Source organism: Podarcis vaucheri (assembly GCF_965113315.1).
Source record: "Podarcis vaucheri genome assembly, chromosome: 1".
NCBI lineage: Eukaryota > Metazoa > Chordata > Lepidosauria > Squamata > Lacertidae > Podarcis > Podarcis vaucheri.
In genome coordinates, this window is record NC_138759.1 from 76,450,652 (window position 1) to 76,470,135 (window position 19,484).

Sequence of the window (19,484 nt, forward strand, 5' to 3'; positions counted from 1 at the left end):
GAGAAGACCACATTCCAGGGCCAGTGTGTGTTATGGCCTGTGGAGAACCCCCCACCCACCCAGTGTACAGAGCTAGGAAACAAATAAATTTCATAGATCTATCAATTGGGGCATTACATTTTGGGCAACTTGAAATGGCAAGCAGCCACTGCAGATGGGAAGTGGATTTGCCTTCTGTTGTCACTGTTGGTTCACCATTACAATACATCTGGGGGCCTGGCAGGGAGAGTGGTGAATGGAGGCATGGCCAAGTCAGGCCAGTGAGCACCCTCCTCACTCCCAGTGGCTGACTGCTGCTGCTAGACCTGCCCTACTATCTGACCTTCCTGACCCCAAAAACCATCCCTTCAGCAGGTGAGTGAGCTGAAACTGTGTACATGCAGTCTGTTTATGTATGCAATTTAGGGGCAGGGGCAGTAGTTTGACATGGGCATCAGAAGAGGGTATCTGAGACCCTCCTAAAACCAGCCTCTCAGGGAAGTATGCAGAAGAGGGAGGAGGTGCTGTGAACAAAAGTTCCCACATACAGTGGTGCCCCGCAAGACGAATGCCTCGCAAGACGGAAAACTCGCTAGACGAAAGAGTTTTCCGTTTTGGAGGTGCTTTGCAAAACGAATTTCCTATGGGCTTGCTTCGCAAGACGAAAATGTCTTGCAAGTTCCTGCGGGTTTTTTTTCCTTTCCCCCCTTTTTTCTAAGCCGCTAAGCCGCTTATCAGCTGATCCGATAAGCTGATAAGCCGCTAAAAGCCGCTAAAAGCTGCTAATAGCGCTAATCCGTCAATGGGCTTGCTTCGCAAGACGAAGAAACTGCTAGACGAAGAGAATCACAGAACGGATTCTTTTCGTCTTGCGAGGCACCACTGTATCCCATCCTTCTCTGAAGCTTCAGTAGTAAACATAACAGTTTTAATGACTGCAATGCTCAACCTTAGTTGGGAGGAAAGTGTATCTAGCTCTGCCTGCTGCCTCCTGGAAAACATTGCTCTTACTCTGCAAACTACAATCTACCCCCAAGTTTGAGAACCACTGGCTTAAAAGACAAAGAAACACAAAAGTTACCAAAAAAAACTAAAGATAAAGCCAAGCATAAACCACCAGCAACGCTGAACTGATTTCCTGCAAATGTAATTATTCCATTCGACCCACCTGTACCTGTATGGGCAGGTAAATATAGGAGTGGAATATATAAGGTGAATCCACTGACCTTAGCTATCACCGACTGAGGAACAGCATTATTGAATGCAGTTGGATTTAAGGCGTAACTTTCTTATCCCTAGATAAATGGAGCACTTCATAATCTATTAAGTTAGAGTGCTTTCTGATAATTAATTCCCTTGTGGCAGAACACTGCTTGTATAGGCCAAAACAGCCGCTATTAGATACTCAAGCAATGGCTTACAAAAAGCTCTCCATATTAGCAGCTGTCAGCGAGAGATGGATTATTAGCTGGGATGCCAGATCATCTGTTTGCTTGTTGTTTTAATATTCAGCAATCCCATGTGCTTTCCATCTGGACTGCCACTAGAATCGAGCACAACAGCTCTGAAGGCAATATCTCATTCATTACAATATTTCAGAAGCTTCTGTAGACTCGCCAGGGATTAATCACAGCACAATGTCAGACGGTCCATCAGAGATCCCAGCGCAGTAAGAAGTGGCCACACCTATTTTGGGGCAGTCAAAGGATCATACTTTTGCTCAAGCATTCGAAAGGGAGGAGGGCCTCATTGTTGTCTGATGGAAGATGCAGGGGATTCCTGATATTTAGATGATTTGTTCACCTGATTAGCCTATTTCTAGGAGAGTGCTCCTTCCACTGGCTGCTTTCCCCTACAAGTCCTCTTGCCCTAGTTCTGAGGGAAGAATCCAAGCATTTTGAGCGACTCTCTTTTAGTGGAAGATGCTTTTCATGTTTGGGGTCCCCGCATTTGCCCAGATTTTTGTCTCATGTACTGTTGATTGACCGAATGCAACTTCCAGTTCCCCAGCCCACATTCCAAAAATGAGGCACATACCATCTAGTATCGAACAATTGCCTTTTTAAAAAATCCAGTTTCAATGTTTGTTTGTTTTTAATACCCCCCAGCCAACTTCTTTTTACCATGCAGAAGTGGAGATGGGCACATGCCATCAGCATCTTAATAGAGCCATGCTTCTGAAGCTGTGGAAGGTCTCTCCCAGTGGCTTGGCATTGTGTCAACATATTTTTCCTGCATGCAGAGCCTGTGTTTATATATTCCTGCAACAGCATTATAATTCTAGGCCAGTTTTCGTTTATTTGTAAGCGTTTACAGGCAATGACAGCATACAAGCAGAGCTTTGTGGGATCCTGTCTTCTGCTATGAACACATGGACATAGCTTCTTTACACCTTGTATTTATCCTGATAACTCTTGTCAACCACACAGCTGGCCACAGCCTTATCTCTAAAGTGCAGCTTGCTACTTAGCAACACATAAAATGCATGAGTAATACTAGATCTGTCATGCTTCCGGCTGCCAATTGTAGCAAGGAACATGGATCTAGAGATGGAGATCTATTTTAGTATCGCCACCAATCCTATTTTAGAACTGAACCAGAAAGGTGATTGTGAACCACTGATTTGTGAACCATTTCTTTCTGAACTATTTATTAGCATAAGGTATTTCAGTGGCGTGTTGATACTCTTTCAAAAGATGCATTTGAATTGTCAGATTCAGGCACATCCGGTAACACTCGCATTCTACATGTTTGCTTGGAAGTGAGTCCCAGAAGTTTTCAGTGAGATTCACTATCAAGCAAATATACTTTAGGATTTCACTCTGCTGAAAGGAAAGAACTTGCCATTTATCTGGCTATGGGATCAGACTGTCAACACACAACAGAGCGCTCCCAGCACTTCTCTCTAAGGATGCGATTTCACTACAGTGGAAGCATGGATAGATATGTGATTTGAAGCAGCTGAAGCAAGCATATTTAACCTTTATGGATTCAGTGCTTTACACGCATCAAGCATCCTTTGAGAAAAGAAAAACATAGCTCTGATCTAGAGATGTACAGGCTAAAATTCACCAATGGAAGATAAACTTTTTTTAGTTCCCCTCCACCCTCTCACATTGGTCACTGATTCTGATACTCAGGGGTTGGTGGACAATGAGGACTGCTGGATATGGGGACCTATTTTAGGCTGCCCAAGTGGTATTGCAGCTGGCATGCCTTCTCTCCTCCAGGCACCTCCTAATCCTGGGGTGGCTCTCCAGGTGCTGCAGGATTACAAACCCCACCATCTTTCACCGCCATTTTGAGACAACCAATATTTCTGTGTTTCAACCATGTAGCACTTTCCCTGCCGTTTCATCACGAAGCTGTACTTACCACAATACCGTTAGTAATTGACCAATACGTGGCCTTTACCGACGCACAGAAAACCACTCCAAAACAGAAAAAAACCTAAAGAGAAACAGAAGGCAATTAGAATAGACCATACAGTTGGAAGAGGGACTCTGAGGATCATCTAGGCCAAACCCCTGCAAGGCACGAATATGTAGTTGTGGAGAATGAACCTGGGACCTTGGTGTTATTAACATAGCTCTAACCAACTGAGAACCTAGCAATTCGAAAGCAGTTCGAAAGCACCTAGCAGTTGGCAGTTCCTGCCAATCTAGCAGTTCGAAAGCACGTCAAAGTGCAAGTAGATAAATAGGTACCACTCTGGCGGGAAGGTAAACAGCGTTTCCGTGCGCTGCTCTGGTTCGCCAGAAGCGGCTTAGTCATGTTGGCCACATGACCCAGAAGCTGTACGCCGGCTCCCTCGGCCAGTAAAGCAAGATGAGCGCCGCAACCCCAGAGTCGGTCACAACTGGACCTAATGATCAGGGGTCCTTTTACTTTTACCTAACCAACTGAGCTATAGTGCTGCGACTGAGGTTTTCACTACTGCAGTTTCACACAGCTATCCCTACTGAGGCAGTAGGATCTATGAAGCCGGAGGTTTGGTGCTCATAGCATCTCTGCTGGCTCGACAGAATACAAACCACTGCTATAAAGAGCAGCTGCGATGCCTACTGACAGCTGCACAAATGAAGCAAGATCAAAATATATGAGGCCTGCCGGCTAGTAAATCCCAGCACACATATGAAGCAGCAATCTTGCTCACCTACCTTGCCCTTCAGTCGGTGGCCTTCCCATGCCTGCTGCAAACTCTACAACAGGAGATGCCAATGTGGTGTGCTCCAGATGTTTTGGACTATATCCCCCATCTTCCCTGACTATTAGTCATGCTGCCTGGGGCAAATGGGAAGGCACCACCTTGGCAATCTGCTCCACAAAGGGTATCACCCATTCCACCTTTTCCTGTTTTTGTTCCCTGACTTTCTATGCTACCCCATCACACCCCTACCTCCTCTTTCCCACCTTTCTCATGCCACTTCTTTCTGTCCCTCCACCTTCTCTCTCTCTCTCTCTCTCTCTCTCTCTTCTTTCTTTCTCATCATTGCCAAGCACAACCCTGTTCAGCCCCTGTCCTCTTTCTCCCTCACATATAATCCCATCCAGCACCCTGCCTCTTCCCTCATGCATGTGCTGTGCCCAGAAGGCTTCACTGCACAGGAGTCAAGAGAACACTGCTTACCGGATCGGCAAAACGCAACGTATTTAAACAAGCTGAAACAGTGAACACCATTCAGTGCAGGAAAATGTGGTTAGTCTGAGGAGTGTGTTTTAATTTAAAGGAACTATGTGCCCTCTAGTGGTATAACAGCAAATATCATGTCTAGCAATATGGGCCATAGATTATTTGGGATCATCTGTTTATACAGCGCCATCAGTGAGAATTATGCTGTGCAGAGGAACATAAGCAGAAAGAAGGGAAGGAGAGAGGAATATAAAACAGGTGATGAATATGCAGGCACACACAGAGAGAGCACCCTGTTGAAGAGGACAACTAAGGGTTTAAGTTAATGAATAGGGAACCTATGGCTCTCTAGATGCTGCTGGGCTCCAACTCCCATCAGTCCCAGACAGCATGGAAAACAGTCAAGGATGATGGGAGTTGTAGTCCAATGGCATCTGGAGGGACACATGTCCCCCATTCCCAGTTTAAGTGAAAGTTTTCCTGGAAGAAGTAGGTTAGGCATAGGCAAACTCAGCCCTCCAGATGTTTTGGGACTACAATTCCCATCATCCCTGACCACTGGTCCTGTTAGCTAGGGATCACAGGAGTTGTAGTCCCAAAACATCTGGAGGGCCGAGTTTGCCTATGCCTGAAGTAGGTTTTGATTTGGGAACAGAGAAAGGTGGCATCATGTTGGTGTTGGGGGAGAATGTTCTAGCTATTAAGAGTCTGTGGTGTATTTACTCTAGTGATAACCAAGGTGGGTTAGTGAGTGTGAAGCATACCTTGAAAAAAAATCAGCTACCTGGTTAGATGCATCCAACTCACTATGACTGTGGAAATAGAAGGGCCCTCTGTGACACTGATCCCCTCACTCTGCCCATATATTACAGTGACAACATCTGGGCAAAGAGGAGAGGGGGAATCTAGGAGGTGGTATTAACTGAGCTCTCCTGTGGCTGCAAAGAGGATGCTAGCATATTCTTCAGACACATGCCAGGACATTTAGGCTACACAAGGTGGCTTTAGTGCCCTTGTGCAGCAAGCATGCTTTTTAAAAAAGCAACCTCAAATCTTTTGCAGTAAGGAAAGTGATTGGGGAATGCACTGGGGAGGGTGCAGTAGCAATTGATTGATGTGACATGGTATAACCTTCCTTCAAACAAAGTAGAATGAATGCTCAGCAAACAGGCAATCTGGAAGCACTGCAATAAGGTTTCTATTTCCAACCCCCCCTGGCTCAAGTAACCTGAGGCCAAGACATCAACAGTCTTAGTCATTCCTATCTCTGCAAGCCAGAATTATATTTACTAACGCAGTCCTTTGGACTATGCTGAATGAAAGAAGTGAACATGCTCCAATTAACTAACATTTCAGGTGCATTTGGATATTCCACTGCAGCGGAAAAAACCAATGGAATCAATAACATTCAGGGCTTTCCCTGACTTCCCGCTCTGAGAAAAGCAAAAGACAAATGCTTTCTCCACTCAGACAGCAGGCACCAACACTTTCTGAAAATCTAATTATATTAGGCCTGCTTTACTACTGGTTGCTTGCCATCATCTGAGGGCAGATTTCTATATATAATGTTTTTCCTTTACAGAGGAAGTGGACAGGAACGGGCAGGTACAGTATGCAGGGGTGGGGGACAGGAATTCTACTGCAATGGCTTTGTTGTTCCTCTAATGCCAGAGGCGGAATGCCTCTGAATGCCAGTTGCCGGGAATCACAAGGGATGTAGCGGTGGTGTCAGCGTGTTCCACTCTGCAAGATCACTTGAGAGTTTGGCAAGATCTCACGAGATCTTGCCAGAAGCCGGAAGTGGCAGGGCACCGCTTCTTGGGCTTCTCCCATGTGATACGGTTGCCTCACCCTGCCTCATGGGCAGGCTGGCCCTGCTTAGGTTAATTCCACCCCAATCTCAGTCTCTGGGTACCCTCCCCCTGCTGTGCTATACATGCTTGAAAGTGCTACATACATGCCTATCGGGTTGTGAGATGGAAGTTCCACTCGTGTGCTGCTTTGGAGGTGCTAGATGTGAGAAACAGCAGCACAGCGTATCAGGCCAGAAGCATCTCTTTGCATGAGATGGCCTCTGTATCTTGCTCTGTTATGTACGTCAGAGGCTGCACTGGGCCATTCCTGATATCAGATTGTCTTAGGGTATGTGAAAATGGATAGTATGCCTATCTCCAATTGTCCAGTTTCATTGATAACACTCCTATCTGGTGCAACACATTTGTGCTGATAAAGACAATGTAAAAAATTACAGGCTGCATCGTTTGCTATGTCTCCTATGCACAATTTAAAATCCTTATACAGTCATACCTCGAGTTGCGTTTGCTTCATGGTGAGTTTTTTCATGTTATGAATGCGGCAAACTTGGAAGTGTTTACTTCTGGGTTTGCTGCTTAGCAATCTGCGTGCTTTGCGCATGCACAGATCACTCTATCACGTTACGCGTCACGCGCACGGACCTTTCAGGGTGTGAATGGCACCCCGGAACAGATCACGTCCGTAAGTAGAGGTATCTCTCTTTCTTATTCTTTTAAACAAACTTAAGAGAACAATGATAGACCCCCACAACCAGGGAAAGACTGGGTCAATGCTATGGTCTTTGCATCCAAAGCCGTGACTAATGGAGAAGGAAGAGCTGTTGGGATGTTAATATTGTGTGCCTTTTCATCCTACACCCAGGTTGTATATATGTGTAAATAAAACCATAAATCCTAAGGACACCACAGTCTCCACTGATCTTTCATTCCAAGCAAACTAAACCCTGGATAAGCACTGGAATCTCTTGGTGTTCAGAGTCTGGGGTGCACGCAACACTTTCAATGAGTTGTAGGGTAAGCAGCTTGCAGCATCTCTTACTCCATAAGAGCACAAGAAGAGGCCTGTCACAACAGACCTAAGGCCTGCCTAGTCCACCCCTCTATTTCCAACAGCATCCGGGGACCCAGTCCCCAGTTCAGACCCATGCTGTGCCCCTACTTACCGCTGCCATGGCACTCTCCAGTTCTCTCACCGTGGCAACAACGCTCAGTAGGGCAGCAACGATCAGAAGGATGCTCAGGCATATCCCAGCAAAAAAAACTGAGGAAAGGGAGATGTACAAGTGAGTAGGCCAAAATATTGTCAATGTAAGAAGTTCTCTGCTCAATTCTGACTATCCAGTTGTAGGCAGGAACCTTCCCAAAGTTGAAATCTACATTACAGCAAGACTTTCCTTCAACCAACGTCTTGTAAGCAAGGCTGTTCTGCAGCCAAGGAGTTTTCCGAAGCAGTATTTTCTGAAGCAGCTGGATTCTAGCAGTTGTATGAAGGGACTATTTGGTATTTTTCCCTTGAAAACAATGTTGCCCCACCTTTGTGTGTAAGAAACAAACTCTCAGGGCTGATTACAATAATCTTTACGTGAGGCAGGTAAGCCAAGAGGTTGCCAGTGCAATTATCAATCTTCCAGTGAAGAGATGGAAATTTAGTTATCACCATCCTCAGGACTGTTAAAGCTGGGTTTTTTGTTTTTTCCAAAGTTTATAAGCATACAAATACCAAACACAGAACTCACAAATAATCCAATACAGTTATACATTTGACTCCCCCCCCCTTTTGTGGTTGCTTCTTTAATTTCAGGTTTTTATACTGCATTTCCCACATTACTCCCCTTTTAAGTTATTCTTTTCTTTCTCTTAATAATCATTTTGAACTGCTTGTTTTAGGTTAACCCTTCTCCTATGCAGCCATTTCAATGTTATGGCCTATATCACAAATAACAAACTTGCAACTATAAAAATGGCTGAGGCCAAAAATATAGGATCTAGAATTCCATCCACATCAGGAAAATAAAGCCATTCTGCTGGTGGAAACCAGCACAAGAATTCCTACTAGTACCATGGGGCTTCCCCTGCTCTCCCCCTCTACTCACTCCCCAACCATCCCCAAATTTGCTCTGGAGGGTCAGGGGAACCCTCAGAATGACTTGCAGGGTGTGGAGAAGGGGGTCTTCCCATGAGGCAAACAGAACTGCTTGTGCTAACAGAACCATTGCCTTGGTGCTACCTTGAGTTCCATGCCAACGATTCCATTAAAGTTATGTAATAACCTTAATAATGTGGGGGGGGGGGGAGGGAGGGCAAGGAAATATGAAGCCAAACAAAACCCCCACTTAAGCAGCTAAACTGGCCAGTTTTAACTGTTTCTTACAACAAGATATAGAAATCTTGAATCCAGTCCCCAGAACTTGCCTCCACGGTGAAGCAAAGTTCTTTTGTAGAGGTTCGTCTCCAAAGAGACCTCACTGATGACGGTGAAGTGCTTCCCATAGTAGCTGATAATGGTCAGTATGGTGAGGGAGACCCCAAGCACCTGAAAAGAGAGAGGAAGTCAAGGGGGGGGGTGCGGAACAGAAGGGAAAGCACACAAATCAGGCAACAGCTATGACCTTTTGGCACATTTTATATTATTCTTTATGTACAAGGTTTTAAAATAGGCTCTAAAGCCACTCTAGTGTATATAGTTTAGCCCCGGGGTGTGTGGTGCTCTCAGACACACTTTTGGTGCCTGCTACGGTTCCTTGTTCCTCCTTTCAAAAAGAAAAAAAATTAAAATGAGATTTTTTTAGGGAGGAGTGCCTGCTTTGCAGGGCATGGGTTGACATTTATTTAGTCATTCATTCATTCATTCATTCATTTTTGGGTCTGTGTGGGTGTTCTGTCTGGTTGTGGGTGGTGGTGATGGTGCTCTGAGAACCTCCAGTTTTTCTTCTGTCAAATGGTGCTTGTGCTAGTTGTGGTGCTTGTGCTAGTTTATTCGATTTCCAAATGTGTCCCCAGGCCCCAAAAGCTTGAGGCCCCTAGTTTAGCCACTGCCAATTACTAAACTCCAAGAGGAAAGAATCCAATAATGAAATCTAAAAGCACCTGAAAAGATTTTTTTTTAATTCAATGAGCTTTTAATGCTCGATTTCTGTTTGAAACTTATGTGTGTTGTGATTGCTGCTTTTAGATTATATTAGTGTTGTTGTTGTTGTTGTTGTTCTTGTTGTTGCTGCCCTGATGTTGTTGCTAATTTGTCTACATTGTAAGCTGCTCTGGGTGGCCTGTGAGCAGAAGAGTGGATACAAATATTTAATTGTCCTCATCCACATTATATAGTTTCCTTCGTACAATCAGAACAGAATCGATCAAACAGCATGTAAAAACACAGCAGCGTCCCAGATCAAAATTGATTTACTTCAACACCCAGCAATGTCTTGACTTGAGGTAAAAAGAAAATTGCAGAGCAAATGAAATGGAACCTTCAATTGCGTCGCCTGAGGCGTCAGGTAAAGAGATGGGGTCTGACTTCACAGTAGTCAAAGCTGGGGCTCTTTTCTGGCTTGCTATCGCAGTACTACAGCAAGTCAAGGTAGAGGAAAACAAGGGGAGCACGCTGACCAGTTGAATAAAGAGAGAATGGGAAGTAGCTCCGATCGGCTGCCTTGCACAATTTCAGTTGCAGCTGCAGGCCTGTGAATCATCACGCTGACACCAAAGTAAGCTAGGACAACAGAGGCAACTAATGGGACCCACCCCAGTCGACAGAAGGAAGGTGAGCCCTTGAGGTGAAATAGGACCTCAACCCCTTGCAGCTCCTTAACTCTTAGTCCCCAACACAACTCACATCAGAAGGCTTTGTGGAGAGGTGTGCTCACTCCCAGTCCAAGCTGCAGCCCTGCAGGGCGATTTTTATTGCACCAGTGACAAATTCTCAAACACGTTCACTAATGATATGAAATATAATATCTAAAAGAAGAAGGCAGAAGGCCAGGTTTTCAAGAAGTCCAAAATAAATGCCTTTCCAGAGCTTTATCTCCCAAGATATCAGAAACGAGGCTTACTTCTGAAATGGTTTATATCCTATCCTTTCACAATATATATATATTTTAAAAAAGATAAATAATTTAACTGCATATTCACCATACTAAATTAACTTTTCTTTCTTAGCAACTGTGTTAAGGCTGCAACATCTGCTGGTGTGACATTTCTCAAGGGCTTTTCTCACCACATTTAGAAAGACAAATGGAGAAACCACAAACCTACGGATAAGAGCCGGCAGTGCTGTAAAGGATTGATAAGACCCCCGAGACACATTGTTAAGTCCTGTAGTTTAACTACACCCTCCCAGTATCTATTTTTAAAATTACATTCCATTGTTTTCTTTATGAAATTAAATTCCCACATCTAATAACAAATTGGTGTTTTATTCCTGCACAATCTCTTACCATCACAAAGAAGCTGGCCACCAGCAGCTGACACTTCACAGCTCGGACCCGGTATCTCTGCCCCATGCCTTCCTCTTCTCACCACTTACTGGCAATCTTTCTGTTGGAGAAGTTGCAAAAGAGTCTGTTTAGAAAGAAGGTTTGACTTACAGGAGGTGCTTGCCCCACTGCATCTTGGGAAATGTAGTGCTAGTACTTACCAACTATCCCCTAATACAGTTACACATGATTGCACTGACTTTGTGCTTCTCCAAGAGTTTCATTTTAATAACTCACAAAATGTAAAAAGTTTCCCCGTGAACTCCCCCCCCCATGCTATTTATACATACAGAGAGCCATGTATGTCTGTGCATACATGACAAGCATTTTCACCCACTGTGGTGTAGTGGTTCGAGTGCTGGGCTAGGAGCTGGGAGACCAGGGTTCCGATCCCCGCTTGGCCATGAAGCTCACAAGGTGATCTTGGGCCACTGACTGCCTCTCAGCCTAACCCACCTCACAGATTAAATGAGAAGAGGGGAACCATGTATATACCACCTTGAGCTCCTTGGGGGAAAAGGTGGGATAGAAATGCAATAAAGAAATACACGAATCAAGCCTAGTTTAAAAATGGAACCTCACAGGACCATGTTTATGCAGATACCAAGCACTGCAATGTCTGGGAGCACTATATGAATTGGCAGGATGGTACCATTCTGGAGGAAGGAAGTCATGATAGATACAGTGCAGGACATTTGCCAGAGTCTGAGAGCTAACTCAAAATCTTATCTAGGAAGTTCATCCACAGGAAAAAAGAAACAGGCAGTTGGACAGGAAGGGTACTCTGCGCGCTAGGCTCAGAAACAAGATGATGTCAGAAGTAACACAGAGAACATGGGAAGAAGTAGAGGCACAAGGTTTTAAAGGGTGAGGCAGGGGCTACACAAAAGCAGATAAGAGAGTGGTTTGTGTTTTTGGATTACCATATATTTTCTTTACATTGACTTAAAATTTATTTTCCTCCTCCTCTCTATAGTGTCATCTTACACCACCTTCCAAGAGGATATTTTGATATTTCAGGGAGTCCCACTATGCATGGCACAAACACTGGCGGCTGCAACGCAGTTTGGAAGCTGGGGGCCCTTTTTCTTGGTGGACCTGGGTAGGAACAGTGAACAGGAACAGTGCTGTTGGAGAGTCTCATTACTCATATGCGAAATAGATTTTGGTTACAACAAAAGCTTAGAAGATTACACACAAACCCCTTCACTTTAAATATGTAACATCACCTTTGTCTTCCCTCCATTTCCTCTCCGTAACCTAAAGTGGGAAGTGAGAGCTGGACCGTAAAGAAGGCTGATCGCTGAAGAATTGATGCTTTTGAATTATGGTGTTGGAGGAGACTCTTGAGAGTCCCATGGACTGCAAGAAGATCAAACCTATCCATTCTTAAGGAAATCAGCCCTGAGTGCTCACTGGAAGGACAGATCGTGAAGCTGAGGCTCCAATACTTTGGCCACCTCATGAGAAGAGAAGACTCCCTGGAAAAGACCCTGATGTTGGGAAAGATGGAGGGCACAAGGAGAAGGGGACGACAGAGGACGAGATGGTTGGACAGTGTTCTTGAAGATACGAACATGAGTTTGACCAAACTGCGGGAGGAAGTGGAAGTCAGGAGTGCCTGGCGTGCTCTGTTCCATGGGGTCACGAAGAGTCGGACATGACTAAACGACTAAACAACAACAAAACCTAAACTTTTAGACCAGGCATGTCCAAAATCCATTTCGGGGGCCTAATCCGGCCCTCCGGTCGATTTAATCCGGCCCCCATGGTAGTAGTGCTAGCTCTGGTTAAGAACTTAATTCGTTCCGGAGGTCCGTTCTTAACCTGAGGTACCACTTTAGCTAATGGGGCCGCTGTGCCGCCGCCACACGATTTCTGTACTCATCCTGAAGCAAAGTTCTTAACCTGAGGTACTACTTTGGTTGGCCCTCACGCATGTTCACTTCATCAAATCTGGCCCTCTTTGAAAAAAGTTTGGGCACCCCTGTTTTAGACCATAAAGGAAATCTGGGAGTCAATTCACTTTGTCCACTAGAGGACCTCAGAGACTAAAAGAAGCATTTTTGTTTCCTCTGTTCAACTGAGGTAGTAGCTCTCCGAACAGGATCTTAAGTTGCATTATCTACATGGAACAGGGAAATGTCATGCATGGCGAGTTTGCGGTCCTCGTATGATTTATGCTGGTGACGGCCACATTTCAACATTTGGGCTTCTGTATTGTCAATACTGGTGTTCACAACTGGGGGAAATTCAGCAGCTGCAGCTTGTCATCATATTGTGCTTCAGGGATTTAAACGACGACACCTTCCAAAATATGTACAAGTATTATTATGATTTTAAAAACCCAGAGATGAATAAATCTGTTTTAGGGTGGCTGGATGCGGAAGAGGGCAGGATTTTCAGTAGCTGCAGCTTGTCACGCAACGACTCCATGCCTCTCTCCTCCTTTCCTGCCATGTCTAGGCAACTAAATGTGTACTGTCACTTCATTATGGTTTGTTGTCTGCCTCACCTCACAACATCCGGTATTGGTCCGGGGTGGGAGGAGCATACGGTGTGATGACATCCTATCATATGTTGCATTTACACAGACATTACAAAGAAAGTACAGGGGGCAAAGAGATAATGAAAGGGTGGAGCACTGTAACTGGCTGAAGAAACATGTCCCCTCTCCAGTTTTGCTGCCACACTTGCAGCACGTGATGAATTGGAAAGGGCCTCTGCTGATTTTTTTCAGGAATTCTCATAGAATCATAGAACCATAGAGTTGGAAGGGATACCAAGGGTCGGAAACTCCTTTCTTGTCACTTGAACCCGTAGGTTCAGGTCCTACCCTCCAGAACAGGAGAAAACGAGTGCATTCCCTCTTCCAAGTGACAGCCCTTGAGATATTTGAGAATACAGTGGTGCCCCGCAAGACGAATGCCTCGCAAGACGGAAAACTCGCTAGACGAAAGAGTTTTCCGTTTTGGAGGTGCTTTGCAAAACGAATTTCCTATGGGCTTGCTTCGCAAGACGACAATGTCTTGCGAGTTCCTGCTGGTTTTTTTCCCTCCCCCCCCTTTTCTAAGCCGCTAAGCCGCTTATCAGCGGATCCGATCAGCAGATAAGCCGCTAAAAGCTGCTAATAGCGCTAATCCGTAATGGGCTTGCTTCGCAAGACGAAAAAAACCGCTAGACGAAGAGAATCACAGAACGGATTCTTTTCGTCTTGTGAGGCACCACTGTATATCCTTAGTCAGGATCACATGACACCTGTCATCACAGCCACAGCGGGCACTGTAACTCTCCAGCTGTTTGACTTTACCCTGAAGGTGCATTCTTCCATTGTCTCCTGAGACAGAAGGATGCCAATATATTCTTCTTTCCCTCCTTTCCTGTTCCATTTTTGAAATTCTGTCTCACTGCATCCCACTCCAAACTTTCTTCCGTATGCTGCACCTCATTCACATGAACACATTTGTGTGTCTAGATCAGTGTTTCCCAACCGGTGTTCCGCGGCACACTAGTGTGCCGTGAGACACCGGCTGGTGTGCCGTGGGAGGGAGGCGGGCGAGTCGGGCGGCGAGAGGCGGCGAGGATCCGCGTCGAGCCGGGGGCGGCTCCGCGGTGGTGGTGCCGAGCGGCGGGGCAGCGCGCGCAAAAGGGAGGAGCGCGAGACAGCGGAGGAGGAGGAGGCCGGCATGTCCGGGCAGCAGCAGCAACAGCAGCAGCAGCAACTCCCGGCGACGGCTCCTCCTCCGCCCGCTATCGCCGCCACCACCACAACAGCCGCCGCCGCCTCAGCTGCCGCCGTCCCTCAGTCCCTCGCTCTGCTGCCTCCTCCCACCCCGGCAAGGGGAAGGGAAAAAACGTTCACTTTTGTGCATCCCTCCCGGCGTGACGCTGCGCGCTGACGTCACGGGGCGGGGCTTTAATGGTGGTGTGCCGCGAGATTTTTTTCCGGTAAACAGGTGTGCCGTTGCCCAAAAACGTTTGGGAAACACTGGTCTAGATACAGCATTCATATACATTTGCTCAGACCCCCATCTCAGCACGTGCAATTGGATGCATATCAAAGCAGTCACATGATTGCTCACCATGACCAAATCTTACCATTTACAGTGCAGGTCTGTGTCTACTCAGAAGAAAGTCCTACTCCATTCTGTGGAGCTTACTCCCAGGTACACGGGGTTACGATTGCAACCCAAGTTATTCCTGAACACATTTCAATAGAGATGGGGAAGCTCCCCTAGGCTCATTTTGGATTAGGACTAGCAATTGAAAACAAAAGTAGCCAAGGTCTGGGAAATGTTCTGAATTTGGTCACACCTGTCACTCTCATGAGCCTCCAAATTCACTCCCTTGTAAGACTCCAGTCATTTCATAATGTTCCTGATCTGGTGACAAAGTGGGAAAGTGCTTTATCTTCTCCTGCCGTGGAAAATGCTGTGGCTATGATGGCAGAAGAGATGTTAGGAGGCTCTCTCCTCCTCTTTTTGTCCCCAACAGTTGGAAGTCTGGGAAATGTGATTTTTCCTGTGAACACCTGCCGCTATCAGATACACTGGGGAAATTACATTTCTTCAGGGCTCCAGGTAATAGCAAGGGGAAAGGAGGGAAGAGAAAGAAAAGGGCAGAAAAAAAGACATGCTCAGTCCTTTAGCCATAATAGCACTTGATGCCCTAATAGCAGCCTGGAAAGCAGGTCAACAAGCCAGGTAAGATGGTGGGAGAAATTCTCCTCTATCTTGCTTTAGAATCAAAGCAAGAGAAGAACTGGGGTGTGCGTGTCTGCCATATTGCTTGTCTCATGTTTAAGGTGAGCCTTGACAAAATGCTGCAACATCTTCAGCGCCTCTTTTGTAACCAGCTGAAAAGTGGCTATTTCTTGTCTTCTACTCCACCACACTTCTGAGTGTATAGCTTTAAAGCCATACTGAATATCAAGTTGGGTGGGAAGCTGCTGCATCAGTTAGCTTGGATTAACTGATCTAGTGTAAAATCTTGTACATGACTTCGAGAGAATGGGAAACCTACAGCAGGTCTTTGAGAAAAAGCCTTGTGGGAATGAAGTGGGAGGTTTCTTGGGATGATAACATCTTTACCAGCAAGTAACCCTGCCTTCTGGCTGTGCTGTTGTTACCTTACCCTCTTTCCCTCCCTTTGTGATACGTGAAGCCAGCAGCAGAAAGGTAGGAATGAGAGGGACCTTTACACTAGAGGAGCTCAAACTTGGAAAGGTGTTTTCCAATTTGTGCAAGCAAATCAGATGGCTGCTGGATGCGCAGGGCATCTAGAAGCAGCCAAAACTGTCTTTGGAGTGTTCTTGGAAGATGCTTTGGCTAACAGTTGAATTAGAAATTGCCTGAAAAGACAGAGGAGTTAATATATTTTGGCTGCAAATTAGCAGACCCTGTTTTTCAATAACCAAACCATAGACCCCCTACTTTTGAAATTTTTGATTTCTCTATGGTATATTTTGTTATGTGAAGAGTACCACGGACCACCAAATGGGAACCTCTGACACAGACTGTATGCCTTCTATTGTGCTGGGGCATCAACAACTATTTGCAGAATGAAGTTTTAGTACACAATCAAGCTAAGAAGCAATAGGTGGTTCATTTGAGTCTTGGGTACAGTTGAATTCAGTCTGACCCTCTGGCTCACTAGCAGCTCAAAGACTAAATCCCACCACTCTTTCCCTGATAAGAACTTTCCTTTTCACCCTTCTGTATTTTAGATCTGGTGTGACACCACCACCAAGGATTTGAATCTTTGGGGCATTCTTTTGAGAACGGGTTCAAAGTAAGCAAGGAGAAAAATAGTCTCAAGGCTATTCAGATCTTCTTTTGCGCGTGAGATTGCAGACGGCCAAAGAAGCCAAGCATTGAAAATGCACCTCTCTTCCTGTAGAAACCGGTCTCCGCAGAGAACAGAAAATTACAGGGGGTGTTGGCGCTGCCTCCGTGCATTCAGAGTCTTTCACCTACTGGCTATAATATGGTTATGTGCACTTTGGAGTTTGCCTGTTAAAGAGAAGAAAAGCGGTGCCCTATAAATCACCGAGCCCCTTTACCCTCACACCAAAACATACACTAACTAAATTAATTAGAGCAAGCTCCCCTTCACCATCACAATTACCTGGGAACAAAAAGCCCCCACAGCCCAAGCCTGCATTCTCTGGTGCCTCACAAGGATGCATTGTGAGAGCTGATTAACATGCATTAGCAGCTATGCACAATCAAAGCTAAAATAAACTTTTAAACCCAGGCCTGTCTCCTTTTCAAGAAAGGAAGGAGCGGAAGGGGTTGCCGAGGCAAGGCGGGGAGAGCGGTTGGGTCTGCCAGGCTTAACATTCATGACGCGACGGCGGCAGTGAATGGAAACAAAGTTTGACTGTAGCTGGCTTAAAAGAAACCAAACCAAGAGAAACCCCCCACAAAACACCCCCCACTACCACACACACAAAAACACAACCCCCTCAGTAACAGGGCGGGTGGGTGTGGGGGAGGTTTTTGTAAAAAAAAAAAAAAAAAGTTTTCAAAATGTGCCTTAGAAACCCAAACAGAGGCCCAGGCATTTTCAAATGAATTTAAATGAATAGGATGCTGAGGGAAATGGTGAGGAAAAGCTCGCCCACCTTTAGAAAACGGTACATGTGAACAGAGCACAAAGAGGGAGAAAGTATTCTCTTTCTCTCACGCCCGTTAAAGGATGCGCATGCAGTTTCAGCACATGCAGAGAGAGGACAACTGAAGTATGTGAAGGAACATTTAAGGTCATGCGAAACACCATTAAAGCCAGGAAATGTAAAGCTGCCCCAGTGACTTTGTAAGGTAGATGGACGAGCAGGCAGATGGACGGGCAGGCTTGTACAATTAAAACACACACACACACATGCTGAAATGATTACTGTTATCTCCCCATGACCTAGTCCTAGAAGTCTGATATTTGGTAGATGTAGCCCAGGGATAGGAGACCTTTGATAGCCTGAGGGCCACATTCCCTGGTTCATGACCTTCCAGAGGGCAGATGCTAGCGATAAAAGTGAGTGGGGCAACAGATAACAACTCTTGCCTTAGCAGCGGTGGCTACATTCCAGCCATGTGTAAGTCACACACACCTACCTCCATCCAGGCATGCGCACATTTCATGTTCCGGCCAGGCAAAAGCACTTGAGGTGGGCACAGAGCAAGGCCAGGGAGGGGTGTGACCCGGGATAGTCTTGACACCTGGACAGAGGCCTAGAGGTCAAGGGCCACAGCCCAGCAGTAGAGCTCCTGCCTTGAAAGCAGAGGGTCCCTGGTTCAATCCCTGGCGGCCTCTCCAGGTAGGGCTGGGAGAGGACCTTGGCTGAAAACCTGGAGAGCTGCTGCCAGTCAGTGTAGACTATGCTGAGTTAGTTGGGCCAATTAGGTTGACCTGGTACAAGGCAGGTTCCAACGTGGGCCATGTGCTCTTCCCCACCTGAGATTCCAGACTCCTGGGTTGCAGTGGGACTGGGAAGACCCAACACCATATCCTCAGTCCTGAAGCTTACTTGGTGAACCTGGGCCAGTCTGGATATTCCCGTCAAAGCTGCTTCACTGTGGCGATAAAATGATGGTGGGAGGCCTCCTTGAGCTCATTTGAAGAAAAGAGGGATATAAATGCAACAATAAATATGCATGAAAATAAATGAATAAGCACATGTACTGTATAAGTGAAATGTTTCTAGGCAAGGCAAAAATACCTTAACTTGTTGTGTAAACGGTAACACTGTGTACTTTTCAACAGTTGGTACGCAGATAGGCCAAGACACCTGCAAACCTCAATTTTGACTTCAAAGAAGCAAAATAAATTACACTCGCTTGTGTTTTTTGACATATGAGTGTGGATTCCCCCACAAGGGGTGGGGCTGGGATTTCTAGGATAGGTACTCCTGGCAAAAAGGTAGCTCTGCTTCTGCCCGGCCCCAAAGATTCATCTGAAAGCTCCAGCAATAACCCACACAGCCAGGAGGTTTAGTGGGCGACACTGGGCCAGTCGTTGCCTCTCAGCCTAACCTACTTACTCGGTTTTTGGGGGGATTACCGTATTTTTCGCACCATAGGACGCACCAGACAATAGGACGCACTTTGTTTTAGAGGGGGGAGAACAAGAAAAAAAATTCTCCCCCTCTCTGCCCAGCGCCCCTTCAGTGAAGTGGCAGGAGGCGCTGCACAGAGAGGGGGAGAACTTTCCCCCTCTTGTTTTCCCGCCCTAAAACAAGGTGCCGTTTAAGGGGCGTTCAGGCGGCTACCTTGGAAGCCTGGAGAACAAGAGGGGTCGGTGTGCACTGACCCCTCTCGCTCTCCAGGCTCCTTTCGACCTGCTCTTTGGGGCTGGCGGGGGTAAGCCCACCACCAGCCCCAAAGAGCAGGTCAGGGAGCAGCGGAAAGGCGCAGCAGAGAGCTCCTGCCATAGCCGCGCGTCACCTCTCCAGCCGGGAGAGGGTTGCGGGGCTATGGCGTCTTCGCTCCATAGGACACACACACATTTCCCCTTCATTTTTGAAGGGGAAAAAGTGCGTCCTATAGAGCGAAAAATACGGTAATTGAGGGGGGAGACATGAAGTCCTTAGAG

At 46.2% G+C, this 19,484-nt stretch overlaps 1 protein-coding gene across 2 annotated transcripts in view; it reads right to left on the minus strand.

The window, feature by feature from the left end:
* TSPAN32 (tetraspanin 32) overlaps positions 1 to 18,697 on the minus strand; it is a gene marked incomplete at its 3' end in the record, with an annotated part of 37,967 nt that extends 19,270 nt beyond the window's left edge. Inside the window, exons 1-5 of one of the 2 annotated variants that reach the window (XM_082195214.1) lie at positions 18,348 to 18,697; positions 10,857 to 10,956; positions 8,839 to 8,959; positions 7,590 to 7,687; positions 3,355 to 3,429 (exon numbers count right to left, since the gene is read on the minus strand). In XM_082195214.1, coding sequence (XP_082051340.1) covers positions 3,355 to 3,429; positions 7,590 to 7,687; positions 8,839 to 8,959; positions 10,857 to 10,922 — 360 coding nt within the window. In that variant the 5' untranslated portion in view covers positions 10,923 to 10,956; positions 18,348 to 18,697. Of the gene's footprint in view, positions 1 to 3,354; positions 3,430 to 7,589; positions 7,688 to 8,838; positions 8,960 to 10,856; positions 10,957 to 18,347 lie in introns of those variants that run through there. The other variant, XM_082195215.1, reaches the window with a different exon arrangement.
* Positions 18,698 to 19,484: the final 787 nt, after the last annotated feature.